The 20,820-nt window shown below is 45.5% G+C and overlaps 2 protein-coding genes across 8 annotated transcripts in view; one reads left to right on the forward strand and one right to left on the reverse strand.

Moving 5' to 3' along the window:
• Positions 1–78: 78 nt before the first annotated feature.
• On the forward strand, positions 79–9,547 carry LOC118372995 (zinc finger protein 574-like). 3 transcript variants are annotated; one of them, XM_052490072.1, is made up of 9 exons: positions 79–266; positions 4,574–4,654; positions 4,882–5,464; positions 5,629–5,795; positions 5,942–6,037; positions 6,129–6,916; positions 7,122–7,257; positions 7,437–8,984; positions 9,116–9,547. In XM_052490072.1, exons 3-9 carry the CDS (start codon positions 5,164–5,166, stop codon positions 9,287–9,289), a joined length of 3,210 nt encoding a protein of 1,069 aa, XP_052346032.1. In that variant the 5' UTR covers positions 79–266; positions 4,574–4,654; positions 4,882–5,163; the 3' UTR covers positions 9,290–9,547. The 3 variants fall into 3 exon arrangements, with proteins under 3 accessions (XP_052346032.1, XP_052346031.1, XP_052346033.1); XM_052490073.1 differs by lacking the exon at positions 79–266 and adding an exon at positions 278–3,037; XM_052490071.1 differs by lacking the exon at positions 4,574–4,654.
• A 7,693-nt stretch (positions 9,548–17,240) lies between these two features.
• Positions 17,241–20,820, reverse strand: part of LOC118372996 (protein capicua homolog) — a 79,526-nt gene continuing 75,946 nt past the window's right edge. For 4 of the 5 annotated variants that reach the window (XM_052490076.1, XM_052490078.1, XM_052490077.1 and 1 more), the window contains one exon: positions 17,241–19,528. In XM_052490076.1, coding sequence (XP_052346036.1) covers positions 19,263–19,528 — 266 coding nt within the window. In that variant the 3' untranslated portion in view covers positions 17,241–19,262. The remainder of the gene's footprint in view (positions 19,529–20,820) is intronic. The other variant, XR_008088108.1, reaches the window with a different exon arrangement.

Here is a 20,820-nt window from a genome sequence, read left to right on the forward strand (position 1 = left end):
CAGCTTGATGACTGACAGGGAATGTATCCAATCACTTCCTTCCTAAGTCACAAGGCCAGAGCGTGCCGACAACAGGGGAACGATCCGCGGACAAACGATGTTTTTCGTGCACCGAAATGTTTCTCTTGCAGTAGTTTCACGATTTTAAATGCGTACCGTCAAATCAGCGCATTATTCACTTATAGCCGGAACGGAGAGTGCATTGTTGCTTCTGCGGAGCTTTGTGACTACCTCACGAGGGATTGTCCAACGACAGTAGATGAGAGGTAAGATTCTTTGAACGGGAGGGGAAGGAAGGGCCTGTCGTGTCTACCGGAGACCTGCGGGGAAAAGTGCATAGCGCCGCCTGACGACCGCCTTGAGCCGGGGAGCCACAGTCAGGAGACAGCGGTGCCTCTGAAGAGGTCTCGGATATCGGAGAGCGCCGCCAACAGCTCGCCACATGAATGATAACACACAGGAAGCAATGTTGCAAGCTATCATGCAGCACTGTGGCTTGTATAAACTAAATGTCATGAATTACATGCCATATTTGAGTTTTTTTTTTAAATCTAATAATACACGTCCCTGTTAACTATTTCACGTCCCGTATACCACCGTTTGGCGCCTACATGCAGTTAGCTTCTGCTGCTTATTGCAGCTTCTAATTAGCGTGTAGCTATCAGCTCTATTTTCTATGACGATTTTCTGGAACCATGCAATAGCTACAGGGCAATTCCATGTTAACGGAATTACGCTGAGACTCAGATTTTTCACTTTAAAATTTATGCTAAACAAAAACATTTACTGGAACGAGTGTAGAAGCAAAGTTCGTTAATAGAATTACAGTAAATCTATTTTGGTTATTGAACTACAGTAAGTGAAGTAACCGAAATACAGTAATGAAATTACATCATGGGTCCCTGATATGTACTACACAGAAATGCATAATTTATGGATATGAATTAGAGGTAGATTATGATTTTTTTTCAACGATTTTTGGAGGACCAAAAAAAGCCAATACCGATTAATCGGCCAATTTTAAAAAATATTTATTTTAATTTTATTTGTAATAATGACAATTACAACAATACTGAATGAACACTTATTGTAATATAATAGTTAATATAATACATCAATAAAATCAATTTAGCCTCAAATAAATAATGAAACATGTTCAATTTGGTTTAAATAATGCAAAAAGAAAGTGTAGGAGAAGAAAGTAAAAGTGCAATATGTGCCATGTAAGAAAGCTAACGTTTTTAAGTTCCTTGCTCAGAACATGAGAACATATGAAAGCTGGTGGTTACTTTTAACATGAGTCTTCAATATTCCCAGGTAAGAAGTTTTAGGTTGCAGTTATTATAGGAATGAAAGGACTATTTCTCTCTATACGATTTGTATTTCATATACCTTTTGACTATTGGATGTTCTTATAGGCACTTTAGTATTGCCAGTGTAACAGTATAGCTTCCATCCCTCTCCTCGCCGCTACCTGGGCTCGAACTAGGAACACATTGACAACAGCTACCCTCGAAGCAGCGTTACCCATGCAGAGCAAGGGGAACAACTACTCCAAGTCTCAGAGCGAGTGACGTTTGAAATGCTATTAGCGCGCACCCCGCTAAATAGCTAGCCATTTCACATTGGTTACACCAGCCTAATCTCGGGAGTTGATAGGCTTGAAGTCATAAACAACTCAATGCTTGAAGCATTGTGAAGAGCTGCTTGCAAAACGCACGAAAGTTCTGTTTGAAGGAATTCTTACGAGCCTGCTGGTGCCTACCATCGCTCAGTCAGACTGCTCTATTAAATAATAGACTTAATTATAACATAACACACACAAATACGGGCCTTAGGTCATTGATATGGTCGAATCTGGAAACTATAATTTCGAAAACAATATATTTATTATTTCAGTGAAATACGGAACCGTTCCGTATTTTATCTAACGGGTGGCATCCATAAGTCTAAATATTGCTGTTACATTGCACAACCTTCAATGTTATGTCATAATTACGTAAAATTCTGGCAAATTAGTTCGCAATGAGCCAGGCGGCCCAAACTGTTGCATACACCCTGATTCTGCGTGCAATGAACGCAAGAGAAGTGACACAATTTCACCTGGTTAATATTGCCTGCTAACCTTTCTTTTAGCTAAATATGCAGGTTTAAAAATATATACTTCTGTGTATTGATTTTAAGAAAGGCATTGATGTTTATGGTTAGGTACATGTTGGAGCAACGACAGTCCTTTTTCGTGAATGCGCACCGCATTGATCATATGCAACGCAGGACACGCTAGATAAACTAGTAATATAATAAACCATGTGTAGTTAACTAGCGATTATGATTGATTGTTTTTTATAAGATAAGTTTAATGCTAGCTAGCAACTTACCTTGGCTTCTTACTGCATTCATGTAACAGGCAGGCTCCTCGTAAGGCAGGTGGTTAGAGCGTTGGACTAGTTAACCGTAAGGTTGCAAGATTGAATCCCTGAGCTGACAAGGTTCAAATCTGTCGTTCTGCCCCTGAACAATGCAGTTAACCCACCGTTCCTAGGCCATCATTGAAAATAAGAATGTGTTCTTAATAAATCCTTTTGTGACTAGGGGGCAGTATTTTCATTTTTGGAAAAATAATGTGCCTGTAGTAAACGGGATATTTTGTCAGGACAAGATGCTAGAATATGCATATAATTGACAGCTTAGGATAGAAAACACTCTAAAGTTTCCAAAACTGTAAAAATATTGTCTGTGAGTATAACAGAACTGATGTTGCAGGCGAAAGCCTGAGAAAAATCCAATCTGGAAGTGCCTCATGTTTTGAAAGCGCTGCGTTCCAATGCGTCCCTATTGAGCAGTGAATGGGCTATCAACCAGATTACTTTTTCTCCGTATTCCCCAAAGTGTCTACAGCATTGTGACGTAATTTCTCAGCCAAATGTGAAGAACAAATGGAGCTATTTCGCCTACAAAAATAATATTTTGGGAAAAAAGGAACATTGGCTATCTAACTGGGAGTCTCGTGAGTGAAAACATCCGAAGCTCATCAAAGGTAAACAATTTAATTTGATTGCTTTTCTGATTTCTGTGACCAAGTTACCTGCTGCTAGCTGGACAAAATGCTATGCTAGGCTATCGATAAACTTACACAAATGCTTGTCTAGCTTTGGCTGTAAAGCATATTTTGAAAATCTGAGATGACAGGGTGATTAACAAAAGGCTAAGCTGTGTCTCAATATATTTCACTTGTGATTTTCATGAATAGGAATATTTTCTAGGAATATTTATGTCCGTTGCGTTATGCTAATTAGTGTCAGTCGATGATTATGCTCCCTCATGCGGGATGGGGAGTCACTAGAGGTTTTTAACTGACTTGCCTCGTCAAATAAAGTTGTAATAAAATAAAAATCGGCATCCAAAAATACCGATTGAAATCGGCCCTAATTAATCGGCCATTCCGATTTAATCGGTCAACCTCTAATATGAATGTAATTTTCTTTATTGTGATTCATCCTGAATACACAAAGGTAAAAATATGCAATATCATCCTTTGCATGTATGGGTATCATTCTACACACTGGCTATTATTCGAATGAGCTCCGCCCACTAACAAGACCAAATCTGAACCAATCATAAACGTATATGTTTCACAAGTTTGGACATTACAATAGAGTACAGTACATTACTGTGCTCTACTGTACGGAACTCTACTGTACTATACTCTACTTTTCTTCACTGTACTGTGCTGTCCAATCTTGTGAAACATAGACGTTTATGATTGGTTCAAATTTGGTCCGGTCACCAATCATGGACGTCTGTGTTTGGGTCAAATCAAGGCCGGCCCTGACTGGCCCCCAAAAACGACGTATGTGGACGTTGACATTTCAACTACTTTTCAACGTCCATGGACTTCCGGTGTTCAGTGGGTGCGGATGCTGTTTACAGTTTTAGTAGTCGGGTAGTCGTCAGTAAGAACCGGGAGAGGTGATATTAACTAGAGAGAGAAGAGGGAGAGGTTGTCTAGACTGATTTCACACTCTCGCTTTGACCACCAGACAACAGAAAGAGACAAACAGTTATGAGCTGAACATAACAGTATGCCAGTGGAAGGGAGGACATTATGATTTGATTTCTCATTGTGTTCAATTCAATTGCTGTAATTCCGTTACTGTTTTTTCTGTAATTATGTTACCAATTTGGTAACAGAATTACGAGTTATAATCACTAAATAATTCAGAAACTGTAAAAAACACAAACTAATTGGTAGGTCTACCTTGTTGCTTCTGTGAACTTTGTGGATTTTGGTAACAGAATTACAAGGCATAAGGCAGTATTTTAAGAAGGCAACCTACATTTTAGTTTTGGAGAAATTATTTAAGTGTTTACCTAAATATTACTTCAACATTATTGTGTTTTGATGTATTTCTAATCCCTTTTTTAATAAGGCTTATCTGGTAAATCTAAGACCTCTTTCCATCTGTTTGACCAGCAAGCAATTACTAGAAACATTTATCTATGACTTCATTTGACACCAATTTTGATATATATTTTTTGTTATTCATTTTAATTGTATTTATTTAACCCTTAGATGACTGAGAAGACATTCTCATTTACAGCAACGACCTGGGATTTGTTACAGGGGAGAAGAGGGGCGATGAGTGAGCCAATTGTAAGCTGGGGATGATTAGGTGGCCATGATTGTATGAGGTCCACATTGAGATATGTTCCTATCAACATCACATGTTGGTGCTCATGGCTCCTGGAAATGACCTACATCATTGTAAACTAAAATAATGTCCCAGGGCCCATCTGGCCCATAATGTCTATGGGCCAGTTGGGGTTTGGGACAGGTGTTACCAAATAGCTGACAGACTACTGTATTTTGCTTTTTTTCAGGCTCCCTCCCTGTTGTCCTGACATCACAGCACATCATAGTGAGAGACCTGAGGAAAGAGGCTAGCTACTTTACAAATCATTGTTACTGGTTCAAGCCCTAAAACTCACAACACACTGTTTGCTCACTAACAGACATCAGTCTTCAGTTCAACAATCAAGGCACACTTGTATCAAGATCGAAACACAGAGCTATAACTCAGACCAGTACAGGAGCCTTTTTCTCATTCATTGAATTGTGCTGACTAACACACACGGTCCTACAACAACCGCCTTGCAGTAGTCATGGATGACCAGCAGGAGGACCCAGAGGGCATGTATGACGTGCAGCACCAGTACATGTGCAGCGAGTGCCACCAGCTCTTCAACACCCTAGAAGAAGTGCTGATGCACCAGCAGATCCACACAGGGCAGGAGGGAGAAGAGGGGGAGGCTGGGGAGGCCATGGCCATCCAGGGCATCTCAGAGTACGGGGACAGCCAGTATCAGTGCCTGGAGTGTGGTGCCCTCCTCAGGAACCCAGATGAACTGCTACTGCACCAGGAGCTGCACATGAGAGAGGCAGGGTTGGAGACAGAGGACCATGGTGAGAGGGAGGGGACGTTGGAAGACAGGAAAGGGTGGATATGTGTCTTGAGGAGGGGGGTTGAAGGTGGTGGTTTGCTTCAAGGATGAAAGGCAGAGGTTGTTTGAATGTAGAGAGGCTAGATAGTAAGACTCACCTGCTGAACATTGTGTTGTGTTCCCCAGAACTGTGTGAGGTGTTGGAGACAGACGAGGCAGGGACAGAGGGCCAGGTGTCGGGGCCTGTCCAGTACCAGTGTCTAGACTGCCTGGCCCTGTTTGACTCTCCAGAGGTGTGGCTGGCCCACAGACAGACCCACAGCAAGAGCAGCACACACAGTGCCACAGAGACTGTGAGTATTAAATACCAACACATTTCATCAGAAAACCCTTAATCAAAGGGCTTACAGGCTGGCGTTCTTTAGCGCAAAAGCAGACAGGCAGAATTAGATGTTTCCTTTCTCGGCTCAAACTTCCTCCCCCCTCCTCTCTCTCCCAGGAGTATGTGTTGCAGCCCGATGGTACTGTGACACCCATGGTCAGTGTTCAGAACTTTCTCTTGAGTGAACAACAAGCTGGGGAGATCTTAGCACAGGTACTGTACACACTTAATGTCAAAAAGCTTTTTAAAACCAGTAACCAGTTATTTTCACTCAAACATGATCATGTCTGTGCCCCCCTCTCAGGTCCTGGCCCAACAACAACAACATCAGTCTGCCCCCCAGCCCTCGACCCCCTCCCGGGCCACCTTCCCACCCCCCGTCTCCCCCCTTCCCGGCTCGGCCACCATGCGTCTCCAGATCTGCAGTGCCCAGGCCCTGGCCGATGGCTCCAGTACCCCCGGCCTACGGCGCGCCAAGCTGCTGCCCCCTCTACTCACTCCTCTAGGGGTGGGCTCGGTAGGAAAGCTGGGGGTTACAGAGAGCGGCCTCCAGAGACTGGAGGTGGCGCTGTCTGCTGTCCGGGAGGAGAAAGAGCAGCAGGGGGAGGTGGTGATCTTCCACCCCTATGAGTGCTCCGAGTGTGCCCTCCTCTTCCAGACCCCAGAGGACTTCCTGCAACACCAGGGGGAGCACTTCCTGGCCCAGGAGAAGGAGAGCAGTGAGGACGGGGTGATGATGGGATATGAGGAGGACAGAGGGAGGGAGGAGGAGAGAGCGGAGGAGAATGGGGGGAGGGTGGCAGAGGAGAGGGGGAAGGGAACGGGGAGACGCGCCCTGGCTAAAAGATCTAGAAAAACACCCCTATGCCTGCACTGCAGCCAATGCCAGCGTACATTCACGTCAGCCAATCGGCTGGCGGCACACAGGCGCGTGCACGAGCATGGCACATACGAGTGTCGGGAGTGCGACAAGGTGTTTAAGAAGGTGACGTCACTGCAAACACACATGCGCTCTCACTCCGGGGAGGCTCGGTATCTGTGTGTGGACTGTGGTCATGGCTTCAACACAGAGATGACCCTCATCATACACAGGTAGGTGCCTGACCAGACATCATGTTCTCATCATGCGCCATTACAATCCCCAATGTTTTTCTGTCTATTGCTTTTTGAATGCTGTTTTGTATTGAGGTCTCTGAGACAAATCTTCTCTTCACTTTTTATATCCGCCCATCCCTACCTCTGCCTCCTCATCCCTCACGTCATCATCCCTCACGTCATCCCTCGCTCCGTCCTGTAGGAAGTCTCACACAGCAGAGCCGCTCCACAGGTGTGAACACTGTGCCAAGACCTTCACCAATATGACCAAGTTCCTGTACCACCGTAGAACACACACCACCAAAGCAGCCACCACTACACCTACCCCCGTCGTCCTGGTAACCACGTTTTCTTTTTAAAAATGGTAATATTGTTCTTATAGTTCCAAATTCTAACTTGAGAAATGTTTTGCGCAATTCATCAATGAGAAATGTGTGCAAATGTTTTGTTTCTCAGGTTAAATTCAGTCCCATACCGGTCAATGTATGAGCATGTGTTTTGACGATGTTCTGTGCAGGTCCCAGCGGCCCCCAGGAGGATGTCCCTGTCAGCCCTGTCCATCCTTCAGAGAGCCCGGGCCCTGAGGGAGAGGGGTGAGGGCAGCCCCATGGAGGGGGACGAGGAGAACCTGATGGCCCCCCTTACTGAGGCTGAGATGGAGATAGGCGAGTCGGGGGAGGACACTGCCTCCAGCTCTCTGAGCAGGGCAGAGGGAGGAAAGGAGAACAGGGTGGATGTGGAGGGGACACCAGGGGGCAGTGGAGAGTCCCAACTGGGAGAACATACTGCTGATCCTGGTTCCTCTACTGACCCTAACCCCTCTGGTCCAGCTGGCCCCCGGGGAGCGTTCCCCTGCCCCTCCTGCCCTCAGGCTTTCCCCTCTCTGCTCCGCCTGGTCAAACACCGCCATACGGCCCACGTCTCCGAGCGACACTTCAAGTGCTCTGTGTGCACCAAGACCTTCAAGAAGCAGATGCACCTACGCAACCACCTGCGCACACACACCGGCGAGCGGCCCTTCCAGTGCTCAGACTGCGGAAAGACCTTCTCATCCCTGGCCAACCTGTCTCGCCACAACCTCACCCACTCTGGCGTGCGCCCCTACCGCTGCGACATCTGCCACCGGACATTCACCCAGTCATCCAACCTTCGGCAGCACCGCCTACTCCATGCCAACCTCCCTCCCTGTCCCTGCCCGGACTGCCCCGCCACCTTCGTACGGCCGGCCAAGCTAGCCGCCCACCGCTACACTGTTCACCCGGGGGCCCCGGCCCCGTTCTCCTGCCCCCAATGCCAGGCTGGCTTCCTGCACAGGAGGAAGAGAGACCGCCACTGTCAGGAGGTCCACCCCACTGAGGCCCAGGCAGACAGAGAGGGAGGGTTAGAGAGCCAGCCCCAAGTGTGCCCTGACGGGGAGCCCCTCTCAGAGCCCTCCACCTCAGAAGACACCGGGACCACCAGCATCATGAGAGGGGGCCTGGGCTGCACTGTGTGTGGGAAGAAGCTCAACTCTGCAGCCAACTGGCGTCTGCATCAGCTGAGTCACGGCCTGGTTCCTGGTCGGTCCTGTGGTGGTGCAGTGGCCAGAGGTAAATCCCACCAGTGCCTAACCTGCGGTAAGCTGTTTGTCTCCTCCTCTGGCGTGACCTTGCATCAGCGCATCCACACAGGAGAGCGCCCCTTCCCCTGCAACCTGTGTGGCAAGCGCTTCCGGCAGAACACGCACCTGCGAGAGCACCTGCGCACGCACACAGGGGAGCGGCCGTTCCGCTGCGAAATATGTGACAAGGGCTTTGTCCAGAGCATGCACCTGGCGGAGCACCGGCGTACACACACAGGGGAGCGCCCCCACGCCTGTCTGGTGTGCGGCAAGGCCTTCAAGTCCTTCTCCAACCTGCGGAACCACAGGAAGACCCACGCACGCCAGCAGAGGCAGGAGGAGGTGGCCGCAGCACAGGTTGCCATGGAGACCAACGCCACCGTGGCGCTAGTGGAGGCATCCCAGGTGGAACTGGCCAATGGGCAGCCTCAGCTGTTCCACATACAGACGTCGACCCTACAGCAGGTGAGGGGGAGGGACTGGCGGGGTCTGTGTGCGGCCTCTGAGGGTGTGTTAGTCTGTAAAATTGAGAAAATATGTTGTTCAAATATGTTTTTCTCTCACATCCTCCATACAATGCTTCCTTTCCTATCCAGACCCAGGGTACTCCCACCATCATGTGTAATGAGTTTGGGGAGACCATCGCCATCATAGAGACCAGTGAGGGAGGAACCCTACCCCTGGCTGAGGCTATAGAGATCTACCACACAGCCCTGGAGAACAGTCTGGGGATGAACTCCATCACTGTAGACAGTCTACAGCTCATCTAACAGTCTGGGGATGGACTCCATCACTGTAGACAGTCTACAGCTCATCTAACAGTCTGGGGATGGACTCCATCACTGTAGACAGTCTACAGCTCATCTAACAGTCTGGGGATGAACTCCATCACTGTAGACAGTCTACAGCTCATCTAACAGTCTGGGGATGGACTCCATCACTGTAGACAGTCTACAGCTCATCTAACAGTCTGGGGATGGACTCCATCACTGTAGACAGTCTACAGCTCATCTAACAGTCTGGGGATGGACTCCATCACTGTAGACAGTCTACAGCTCATCTAACAGTCTGGGGATGGACTCCATCAGTCTGGGGATGGACTCCTGTAGACAGTCTACAGCTCATCTAACAGTCTGGGGATGGACTCCATCACTGTAGACAGTCTACAGCTCATCTAACAGTCTGGGGATGGACTCCATCACTGTAGACAGTCTACAGCTCATCTAACAGTCTGGGGATGGACTCCATCACTGTAGACAGTCTACAGCTCATCTAACAGTCTGGGGATGGACTCCATCACTGTAGACAGTCTACAGCTCATCTAACAGTCTGGGGATGGACTCCATCACTGTAGACAGTCTACAGCTCATCTAACAGTCTGGGGATGGACTCCATCACTGTAGACAGTCTACAGCTCATCTAACAGTCTGGGGATGGACTCCATCACTGTAGACAGTCTACAGCTCATCTAACAGTCTGGGGATGGACTCCATCACTGTAGACAGTCTACAGCTCATCTAACAGTCTGGGGATGGACTCCATCACTGTAGACAGTCTACAGCTCATCTAACAGTCTGGGGATGAACTCCATCACTGTAGACAGTCTACAGCTCATCTAACAGTCTGGGGATGGACTCCATCACTGTAGACAGTCTACAGCTCATCTAACAGTCTGGGGATGAACTCCATCACTGTAGACAGTCTACAGCTCATCTAACAGTCTGGGGATGGACTCCATCACTGTAGACAGTCTACAGCTCATCTAACAGTCTGGGGATGGACTCCATCACTGTAGACAGTCTACAGCTCATCTAACAGTCTGGGGATGGACTCCATCACTGTAGACAGTCTACAGCTCATCTAACAGTCTGGGGATGGACTCCATCACTGTAGACAGTCTACAGCTCATCTAACAGTCTGGGGATGGACTCCATCACTGTAGACAGTCTACAGCTCATCTAACAGTCTGGGGATGGACTCCATCACTGTAGACAGTCTACAGCTCATCTAACAGTCTGGGGATGAACTCCATCACTGTAGACAGTCTACAGCTCATCTAACAGTCTGGGGATGGACTCCATCACTGTAGACAGTCTACAGCTCATCTAACAGTCTGGGGATGGACTCCATCACTGTAGACAGTCTACAGCTCATCTAAAGGCCAGACAGAGACAACTCAGAACCATGACCGGACCATCAGATAACCCTCACAGAACCCTCACACGACGATCTAGATATTCTGAGGGTCAAAGAGACACTACTCAGAACTATCACAGACCTGTCATAGAACCATCAAACAAGCCTCAAAGATGTATCTACAGCTACTGAGAGCCAGTGAGAGGCTCAACTATTGGAGAACCATGACAGAACTACCTGTGTGGGCTGTGGGACTGTACTGACTCTTGACTGGCAGAGAGCATGTTTTACTGACATCCTATTGGGGTGAATGTATGGGGAGCAGTAGAATATTAAACTGTGATCGAGTGAACTACAGCAGTGTAGGAACACTGGTCTGGTTGTCATTGTTGAGTACAAAAACGATAGTCTACAATTGCAGCTAAATGACTTAAATGTAATGTAAATGCAGCAGGCAGGACAACAGTAGGTGTTCATTCACTCCTCCAGACCAAATGTGTTACGATCTCATGTTCAGAAAGACAGGGCAGAGCCGGTCAGTGGTGGTGGAGAGGTTGTTGTGATAGATGTGAATCGAGGGCCATTTCCTGTGTATGTCATGTTCTTGACTGCCCATGGATGTTCATTCAGTGCTTGTCTGTAATATGTGATTTTTACTTTGAAAACAATGACTGTTTCTCTTTTTGCTGTAAATAGATAAATGAATGATTAAATGATATTTGATAATATGCTAGGACTGTTTTGTTATGTGACTGTGTGTGTGTGTTACTGTGTCTTGTGATTGGGGTTGATACTGGACCCCATTCACCCTCCTTTTGAAGAACGGATCAAGCCCAGGGAAAATTAATATACAGTGGGGCAAAAAAAGTATTTAGTCAGCCACCAATTGTGCAAGTTCTCCCACTTAAAAAGATGAGAGGCCTGTAATTTTCATCATAGGTACACTTAAACAATTACAGACACAATTAGAAAAGAAATCCAGAAAATCACATTGTAGGATTTTTTATGAATTTATTTGCAAATGATGGTGGAAAATAAGTATTTGGTCACCTACAAACAAGCAAGATTTCTGGCTCTCACAGACCTGTAACTTCTTCTTTAAGAGGCTCCTCCACTTGTCCTCCACTCGCTACCTGTATTAATGGCACCTGTTTGAACTTATCAGTATAAAAGACATCTGTCCACAACCTCAAACAATCGCACTCCAAACTCCACTATGGCCAAGACCAAAGAGCTGTCAAAGGACACCAGAAACAAAATTGTAGACCTGCACCAGGCTGGGAAGCCTGAATCTGCAATAGGTAAGCAGCTTGGTTTGAAGAAATCAACTGTGGGAGCAATTATTAGGAAATGGAAGACATACAAGACCACTGATAATCTCCCTCGATCTGGGGCTCCACGCAAGATCTCACCCCGTGGGGTCAAAATGATCACAAGAACGGTGAGCAAAAATCCCAGAACCACACGGGGGGACCTAGTGAATGACCTGCAGAGAGCTGGGACCAAAATAACAAAGCCTACCATCAGTAACACACTACGCTGCAGTGCCAGACGTGTCCCCCTGCTTAAGCCAGTACATGTCCAGGCCAGTCTGAAGTTTGCTAGAGAGCATTTGGATGATCCAGAAGAAGATTGGGAGAATGTCATATGGTCAGATGAAACCAAAATATAACTTTTTGGTAAAAACTCAACTCATTGTGTTTGGAGGACAAAGAATGCTGAGTTGCATCCAAAGAACACCATACCTACTGTGAAGCATGGGGGTGGAAACATCATGCTTTGGGGCTGTTTTTCTGCAAAGGGACCAAGACGTCTGATCCGTGTAAAGGAAAGAATGAATGGGGGCATGTATTGTGAGATTTTGAGTGAAAACCTCATTCCATCAGCAAGGGCATTGAAGATGAAACGTGGCTGGGTCTTTCAGCATGACAATGATCCCAAACACACCGCACGGGCAACGAAGGAGTGGCTTCGTAAGAAGCATTTCAAGGTCCTGGAGTGGCCTAGCCAGTCTCCAGATCTCAACCCCATAGAAAATCTTTGGAGGGAGTTGAAAGTCCGTGTTGCCCAGCAACAGCCCCAAAACATCACTGCTCTAGAGGAGATCTGCATGGAGTGTGTGAAAACCTTGTGAAGACTTACAGAAAACATTTGACCTCTGTCATTGCCAACAAAGGGTATGTAACAAAGTATTGAGAAACTTTTGTTATTGACCAAATACTTATTTTCCACCATAATTTGCAAATAAATTCATTAAAAATCCTACAATGATTTTTCTGGATTTCTTTCTCCCCTCATTTTGTCTGTCATAGTTGAAGTGTACCTATGATGAAAATTACAGGCCTCTCTCATCTTTAAGTGGGAAAACTTGCACAATTGGTGGCTGACTAAATACTTTTTTTGCCCCACTGTAAGGGCAAGCACACACACTTTATATTGTTTTAAGTGCAGTATTCTCCTTTCTTCTCAATAAACGTCTTCATAAAAAATGTATATCTTTGCTTGTCCTAACATTCTCCAAAATGACTAAACTGTATATATGCAGTTGAAGTCAGAAGTTTACATACACCTTAGCCAAATACATTTAAACTCAGTTTTTCACAATTCCCGACAAAAGTAACTGTCTTAGGTAACTTAGGATCTCCACTTTATTTTATGAATGTGAAATGTCAGAATAATAGTAGAGAGAATGATTTATTTCAGCTTTTATTTCTTTCATCACATTCCCAGTGGGTCACAAGTTTACATACACTCAATTAGTATTTGGTAGCATTGCCTTTAAATTGTTTAACTTGGGTCAAACGGTTCAGGTAGCCTTCCACAAGCTTCCCACAATAAATTGGATGAATTTTGGCCCATACCTTCTGACAGAGCTGGTGTAACTGAGTCAGCTTTGTAAGCATCCTTGCTTGCACACACTTTTTCAGTTCTGCACACATGTTTTCTATAGATTGAGGTCAGGGCTTTGTGATTGCCACACCTATACCTTGACTTTGTTGTCCTTAAGCCATTTTGCCACAACTTTGGAAATATGCTTGGGGTCATTGTCCATTTGGAAGACCCATTTGCAACCAAGCTTTAACTTCCTGACTGATGTCTTGTGATGTTGCTTCAAAAAATCCACATAATTTTCCCTCTTCATGATGCCATCTAATTTGTGAAGTGGATCAGTCCCTCCTGCAGCAAAGTACCCCCACAACATGATGCTGCCACCCTCGTGCTTCAAGGTTTGGATGGTGTTCTTCAGCTTGCAAGCGTTTTCCTCCATAACAACGGCCATTATGGCCAAACGGTTCTATTTGTGTTTCATCAGACCAGTGGACATTTCCCCAAAAAGTATGATCTTTGTCCCTATGTGCAGTTGCAAAGTGTAGTCTGGCCTTTTTATGGCGGCTTTGGAGCAGTGGCTTCTTCCTTGCTGAGCGGCCTTTCAGGTTGTCGATATAGGACTTGTTTCACTGTGGATATAGATACTTTTGTACCTGTTTCGTCCAGCATCTTCACAAGGTCCTTCGCTATTGTTATAGGATTGATTTGCACTCTCCGCACCAAAGTACGTTCATCTCTAGAAGACAGAACGCATCTCCTTCCTGAGCGGTATGACGGCTGCGTGGTCCCATGTTGTTCATCTCTGGAAGACAGAACGCGTCTCCTTCCTGAGCGGTATGACGGCTGCGTGGTCCCACGTTGTTCACCTCTAGGAGACAGAACGCGTCTCCTTCCTGAGCGGTATGACGGCTGCGTGGTCCCATGTTGTTCATCTCTGGAAGACAGAACGCGTCTCCTTCCTGAGCGGTATGACGGCTGCGTGGTCCCACGTTGTTCACCTCTAGGAGACAGAACGCGTCTCCTTCCTGAGCGGTATGACGGCTGCGTGGTCCCATGTTGTTCATCTCTAGGAGACAGAACGCGTCTCCTTCCTGAGCGGTATGACGGCTGCGTGGTCCCACGTTGTTCATCTCTAGGAGACAGAACGCGTCTCCTTCCTGAGCGGTATGACGGCTGCGTGGTCCCATGTTGTTCATCTCTAGGAGACAGAACGCGTCTCCTTCCTGAGCGGTATGACGGCTGCGTGGTCCCACGTTGTTCATCTCTAGGAGACAGAACGCGTCTCCTTCCTGAGCGGTATGACGGCTGCGTGGTCACACGTTGTTCACCTCTAGAAGACAGAACGCGTCTCCTTCCTGAGCGGTATGACGGCTGCGTGGTCCCATGTTGTTCATCTCTAGGAGACAGAACGCGTCTCCTTCCTGAGCGGTATGACGGCTGCGTGGTCCCACGTTGTTCATCTCTAGGAGACAGAACGCGTCTCCTTCCTGAGCGGTATGACGGCTGCGTGGTCCCACGTTGTTCATCTCTAGGAGACAGAAACGCGTCTCCCCTTCCTGAGCGGTCCTGACGGCTGCGTGGTCCCACGTTGTTCATCTCTAGGAGACAGAACGCGTCTCCTTCCTGAGCGGTATGACGGCTGCGTGGTCCCATGTTGTTCATCTCTAGGAGACAGAACGCGTCTCCTTCCTGAGCGGTATGACGGCTGCGTGGTCCCATGTTGTTCATCTCTAGGAGACAGAACGCGTCTCCTTCCTGAGCGGTATGACGGCTGCATGGTCCCATGTTGTTTATACTTGCGTACTATTGTTTGTACAGATAAACGTACCTTCAGGCGTTTGGAAATTGCTCCCAAGGATGAACCAGACTTGTGGAGGTCTACACTTTTATTTCTGAGATCTTAGCTGATTTTTTAACATTTTCCCATGATGTCAAGCAAAGAGGCACTCAGTTTGAAGGTAGGCCTTGAAATACATCCACACGTACACCTGCAATTAACTCAAATGATGTAAATTAGAAGCTTCTAAAGCCATGACATCATTTTCTGGAATTTTCCAAGCTGTTTAAAGGCACAGTCAACTTAGTGTATGTAAACTTCTGACCCACTGGAATTGTGATACAGTGAATTATATGTGAAATAATCTGTCTAAACAATTGTTGGAAAAATTACTTTTGTCATGCACAAAGTAATGTCCTAACTGACTTGCAAAGTCTATAGTTTGTTAACAAATTTGTGGAGTGATTGAAAAACAAGTTTTAATGACTCCAACCTAAGTGTATGTAAACATCCAACTTCAACTGTATATATACACACACACTACCGTTCAAACGTTTGGGGTCATTTAGAAATGTTCTTGTTATTGAAAGAAAAGCTAAAAATGTTGTCCTTTAAAATAACATCAAACTGATCAGAAATACAATGTTAATGTTGTAAATGACAATTATAGCTGGAAACGGCTGATTTTTAATGGAATATCTTGACGCACATGATCAGCAACCATCACTCCTGTGTTCCAATGGCACGTTGTGTTAGTGTTGTTTTTAAAGGCTAATTGATCATTAGAAAACCCTTTTGCAATTATGTTAGCACAGCTGAAAACTGTTGTTCTAATTAAAGAAGCACTAAAACTGGCCATCTTTAGACTTGTCTAGTATCTCAAGCATCAACATTTGTGGGTTCGATTACAGGGTCAAAATGGCTAGACAGAAATAACTTTCTTCTGAAACACGTCAGTCTGTTCTTGTTCTGAGAAATGAAGGCTATTCTATGTGAGAAATTGCCAAGAAACTGAAGGTCTCGTACAACGCTGTGTACTACTCCAGTCACAGAACAGTGCAAACTGGCCTTAACAAGAATAGAAAGAGGAGTGGGAGGCTCCGGTGCACAACTAAGCAAGAGGACAAGTACATTAGAGTGTACTTGTATGCGATCTTCAGTTTCTTGTCAATTTCTCGCATGGAATAGCCTTCATTTCTCAGAACAAGAATAGACTGACGAGTTTCAGAACAGTTTTTTTTTGTTTCTGGACATTTTTCTGATTGACCCCAAACTTTTGAGTAATTGTGTATATACTGAACAAAAATATAAACGCAATGTAACAATTTCAACAATTTTACTGAGTTGCAGTTCATATGAAGAAATAAATCCATAAGGCCCTAATCTATGGATTTCACATGACTTGTCTAGGGAGCAGCCATGATAGGACATCGGCCCACCCACTGGGGAGCCATCCCCAGCCAATGAGAATGTATTTTTCCCACACAAAAGGGCTTTATTACAGACAGAAATACTTTAGTTTCATCAGCTATCCAGGTGGCTGGTCTCAGACGATCCCCCAGGTGGAGAAGGCGGATCTTGAGGTCCTGGGCTGGCATGGTTACACGTAGTCTGTGGTTGTGAGGCCGGTTAGACATGCTGTCAAATTCTCTAGAACAACGTTGGAGGTGGCTTATGGTAGAGAAATTAACATTAAATTCTCAGGCAACTGCTCTGGTGGACATTCGTGCCGTCAGCATGCCAATTGCGCTCTCCCTCAATTTGAGACATCTGTGGCATTGTGTTGTGTGACAAAACGGCACATTTTAGAGTGGCCTTTTATTGTCCCCGGCACAAGGTGCACCTGTGTAATGATTATGCTGTTTCATCAGCTTCTTGATGTGCCACACCTGTCAGGTGGATGGATTATCTTGGCAAAGGAGAAATTCTCACAAACAGGGACGTAAAACAAATTTGTGCACAAAATTAGAGAAATAAGCTTTTGGAACATTTCTGGGATATTTTATTTCCGTTCATGAAACATGGGACCAACACGTTACATGTTGCGTTTATATTTTTGTTCAGTATAGTTGGACAATAATAACTAATCAATAACTGGTGGTTCAGCTGTGTGTACATTAAAAACTAGTGAAAAATATGTTATAACTTGAACATTTATTTGTATACTGAAAGATAGATGTACATTTATGAATAATTTAAGTTTCTTGCAAACTGTATCTCAGTAAAACAAGGAGTAAAACGTTAATAAGAATTTGTCAATTTTTGGAGTTTGACCTTGTGTAATGTCGTCTTTTAAAAGTCAATACAAGTCAGTTACACATTGTTCCTTATCAATATTATAGCGAGTCTGACTCTACAGTAAATAACATGTACAACACAACCAAGTCTTCCACAAAGAAAACCAATATTATACCCTACCACTCTATATACTGCCCTGCCCCCTCCAGGCTTATCTCCTCCCACCCCCAAAAAAGATCTAGAGAGAACAGTAAGGTAGGATGAACGGAAGGAAAAGAGGGAGGAAGGAGGAGGCTATAGAATCAAACCTTACTAGCAGGGGAGTGAGAGAGAGCGGTTTTCAGGGTTGTCCAAAAACATACTTATGAGACTTAAATGAATACAAATTTCAATCCTCTTTTTGTTATCCCTCATTGAAATTAATAAAAATATTTGTCACCCCAGGTCCTTGCTGGGGCGAAGTGAGGGTGTTGAAAAGGGAAGACAAAAGAGAGGGAGAGGCACAGGTGAGGACCATCTCTCTCAAACGTCCCATCCCCCCTCAAATATGCAAACCGGTTGCTAGAGCTAATCATATGACATTGATACCAGCCCATAGCAAGGATCAGGTCCACTATAACAATGAGAGGAGTAATATTAGTGACAGTAATAAAATAACAACATAATGAACTGCAAAGTTACATGTGTTTGATTAAAACAAATACAAGTATGATGTCTTTAAAAAATTAAAAGTTAGATAATAAAACTGCTTGGCATTAGAAGTAATAGGCCTGTCAGCCTGACGTCCTCTGGGTTCTCAACTAAAGTCTACAAATAGATCAAATATGGTTGAAGTGACAGTGAGAAATGTAAAGCCATGATGTGCCCATCGACTCCTTCTCCCCGCATGGCGAGCGAATCAGACAAGCAGGAACGCTTGGTGTATCTTTACTGGCATCTTCTGTAGCCAATCATGGGAAGTGAGGGCGAGGTCCTAAACGCTCTCCTGTCCTCCTCACAGACCTGTCCTGAAGTTATGCTTTTATGGATCAAAGTAGAGAAAAATCTAACAAAACAAGGATCCTTCTGATCCCTCACCAGGGTAGTGCAGGCTCTCCATTGAATGGCATCATCTCAAGCCAGTGGGGACCCAGCCCCCTAATGTCCAGCAGAAACAAATTAGCCAATGTGAGACTTGAGAGCCAGACCCTCTTCAGCAGCCAATTAACTGATCTTGCTTCCCAAGCCCTCCATTTTTAAAAACAAGCCAGTCCTGTTAGAGTGAGATAAATGACCTCAAACAGTCCCAGTAAATGATATGCTATTCAGTCTGAAAGATGGGCCCTGTGCCAAGGCAATGGGTAAGAGCTGGAGAGTTGTTATTATATAGTCTATAGTCCACTGGCATCAATGGAAGCTTACAGGGATAATATTAATATTACTAACAAAGTGCTAATTCAAGTGTGAGTATTGGAGTTTGGGGTTCTTCAGCCGTGTGTGTGTGTGTGTCACTGGCATTTTAAATGTCATTTTTTGGAGAGGGGGAATTATTTTTTATTTTTTTAAATCCCCTTTTAAGTTTTTAACAATTCCACCTCTGACACATTTTGCAAACACACATCCTCTTGGTCTCGTCCACTTGCTCTTTCTGACCTGGCTCTCTGGAGAAAGAGACAGGTCCAGATACGCACACAGACAGAGGGGTGTAGCTTCAACAAAATTAAGAGGCGGGATTTGGGGAAATGGTCCATCGCTGATTGGTCAATCCAGCCTGTCGGCATCCTTCATCTAGAAGACTCCTGCGAATCCCTCGGCTCTTCTGGACTACCCTCCCTCTCTCGATCCGCCTCCTCTCCCAATGGCTCCGCCCCTCCTGTCCCTTCCCCTGATTGGGCGCCAGACGGTCCGGGGAGCGAGGAGGCCTCGTTGGTCTCAGAGGGGACGGCAGTCTGCATGATCTTCTGTCGGACCTCCCTGATCTTCAGCTGCAGACACACCTTGGTGGGGAAGATGTCTGAGTAGCGTGTCTGGAAGGCTGCCGTGGCCTGGGCTGGAGAGTGGACAGGAGAAGAAGGAAGACGGAGAGAAAGTGTTGATTGACGAGGAATGTAGAAAAAAAACAATTTTGCTGGGTCGGGAGGACTGTGTACACTGTAAAAGAGAGAGTAGGGCCTATGTACAATACCAGTCAAAAGTTTGGACACCTACTCATTACAGGGTTTTTCTTTATTTTGACTATTTTCTACATTGTAGAGTAGTGAAGACATCAAACCTATGAAATAACACATATGGAATTATGTAGTTACCAAAAATGTGTAGGGGTGGTATATAGAAGATTGCCCTATTTGGTAAAAATCCAAGTCCATATTATAGCACGAACAGCTCAAATAAGCAAAGAGAAATGACAGTCCATCATTACTTAAGACATGAAAGTCAGTCAATACGGAAAATTTCAAGAACTTTGAAAGTTAATTCCAGTGCAGTCGCAAAACCCATCAAGTGCTTTGATGAAACTGGCTCTCTTGAGGACCGCCACAGGAAAGGAAGACCCAGAGTTACCTCTGCTGCAGAGGATAAGTTCATTAGAGTTACCAGCCTCAGAAATTGCAGCCCAAATAAATGCTTCAGAGTTGAAGTAAAGGACACATCTCAAGCTCAACCTTTCAGACGAGACGGCATGAATCAGGCCTTAATGGTCGAGTTGCTGCAGAGAATTGCGTGAGCCAAGAAAGAAACACGAGCAATGGACATTAGACCGGTGGAAATCTGTCCTTTGGTCTGATGAGTCTAAATTTGAGATTTTTGGTTCCAACCGTGTCTTTGTGAGACGCAGAGTAGGTGAACGGATGATCTCCGCATGCGTGGTTCCCACCGTGAAGCATGGAGGTGTGATGGTGCTTTGCTGGCGTTGCCGTCTAATTTATTTAGAATTCAAGGCACTAAACCAGCATGGGTACCACAGCATTCTGCAGCGATACGCCATCCCATCTGGTTTGCACTTAGTGGGACTATCATTTGTTTTTCAACAGGACAATGACCCAACACACCTCCAGGCTGTGTAAGGGCTATTTGGACCAAGAAGGAGAGTGATGGGAGTGCTGCATCAGATGACCTGACCTCCACAATCACCCAACCTCAACCCAATTGAAATGGTTTGGGATGAGTTGGACCGCAGAGTGAAGGAAAAGCATCCAACAAGTGCTCAGTATATGTGGGAACTCCTTCAAGACTGTTGGAAAAGCATTCCAGGTGAAGCTGGTTGAGAAAATGCCAAGAGTGTGCAAAGCTTTCATCAAGGCAAAGGGTGGCTACTTTGAAGAATATTTTTTGATTTGTTTGACG

This window comes from Oncorhynchus keta, chromosome 31, assembly GCF_023373465.1.
Source record: "Oncorhynchus keta strain PuntledgeMale-10-30-2019 chromosome 31, Oket_V2, whole genome shotgun sequence".
NCBI lineage: Eukaryota > Metazoa > Chordata > Actinopteri > Salmoniformes > Salmonidae > Oncorhynchus > Oncorhynchus keta.

Bases quoted from the DNA above. Each gene is read 5' to 3' on its own strand.
- LOC118372995 (XM_052490072.1), top strand. From the start codon at position 5,164: ATGGATGACCAGCAGGAGGACCCAGAGGGCATGTATGACGTGCAGCAC. The intron at 6,038-6,128 runs GTACTGTACACA...CCCCCCTCTCAG, and splicing joins CTGGGGAGATCTTAGCACAG to GTCCTGGCCCAACAACAACA. The intron at 8,985-9,115 runs GTGAGGGGGAGG...TTTCCTATCCAG, and splicing joins AGACGTCGACCCTACAGCAG to ACCCAGGGTACTCCCACCAT.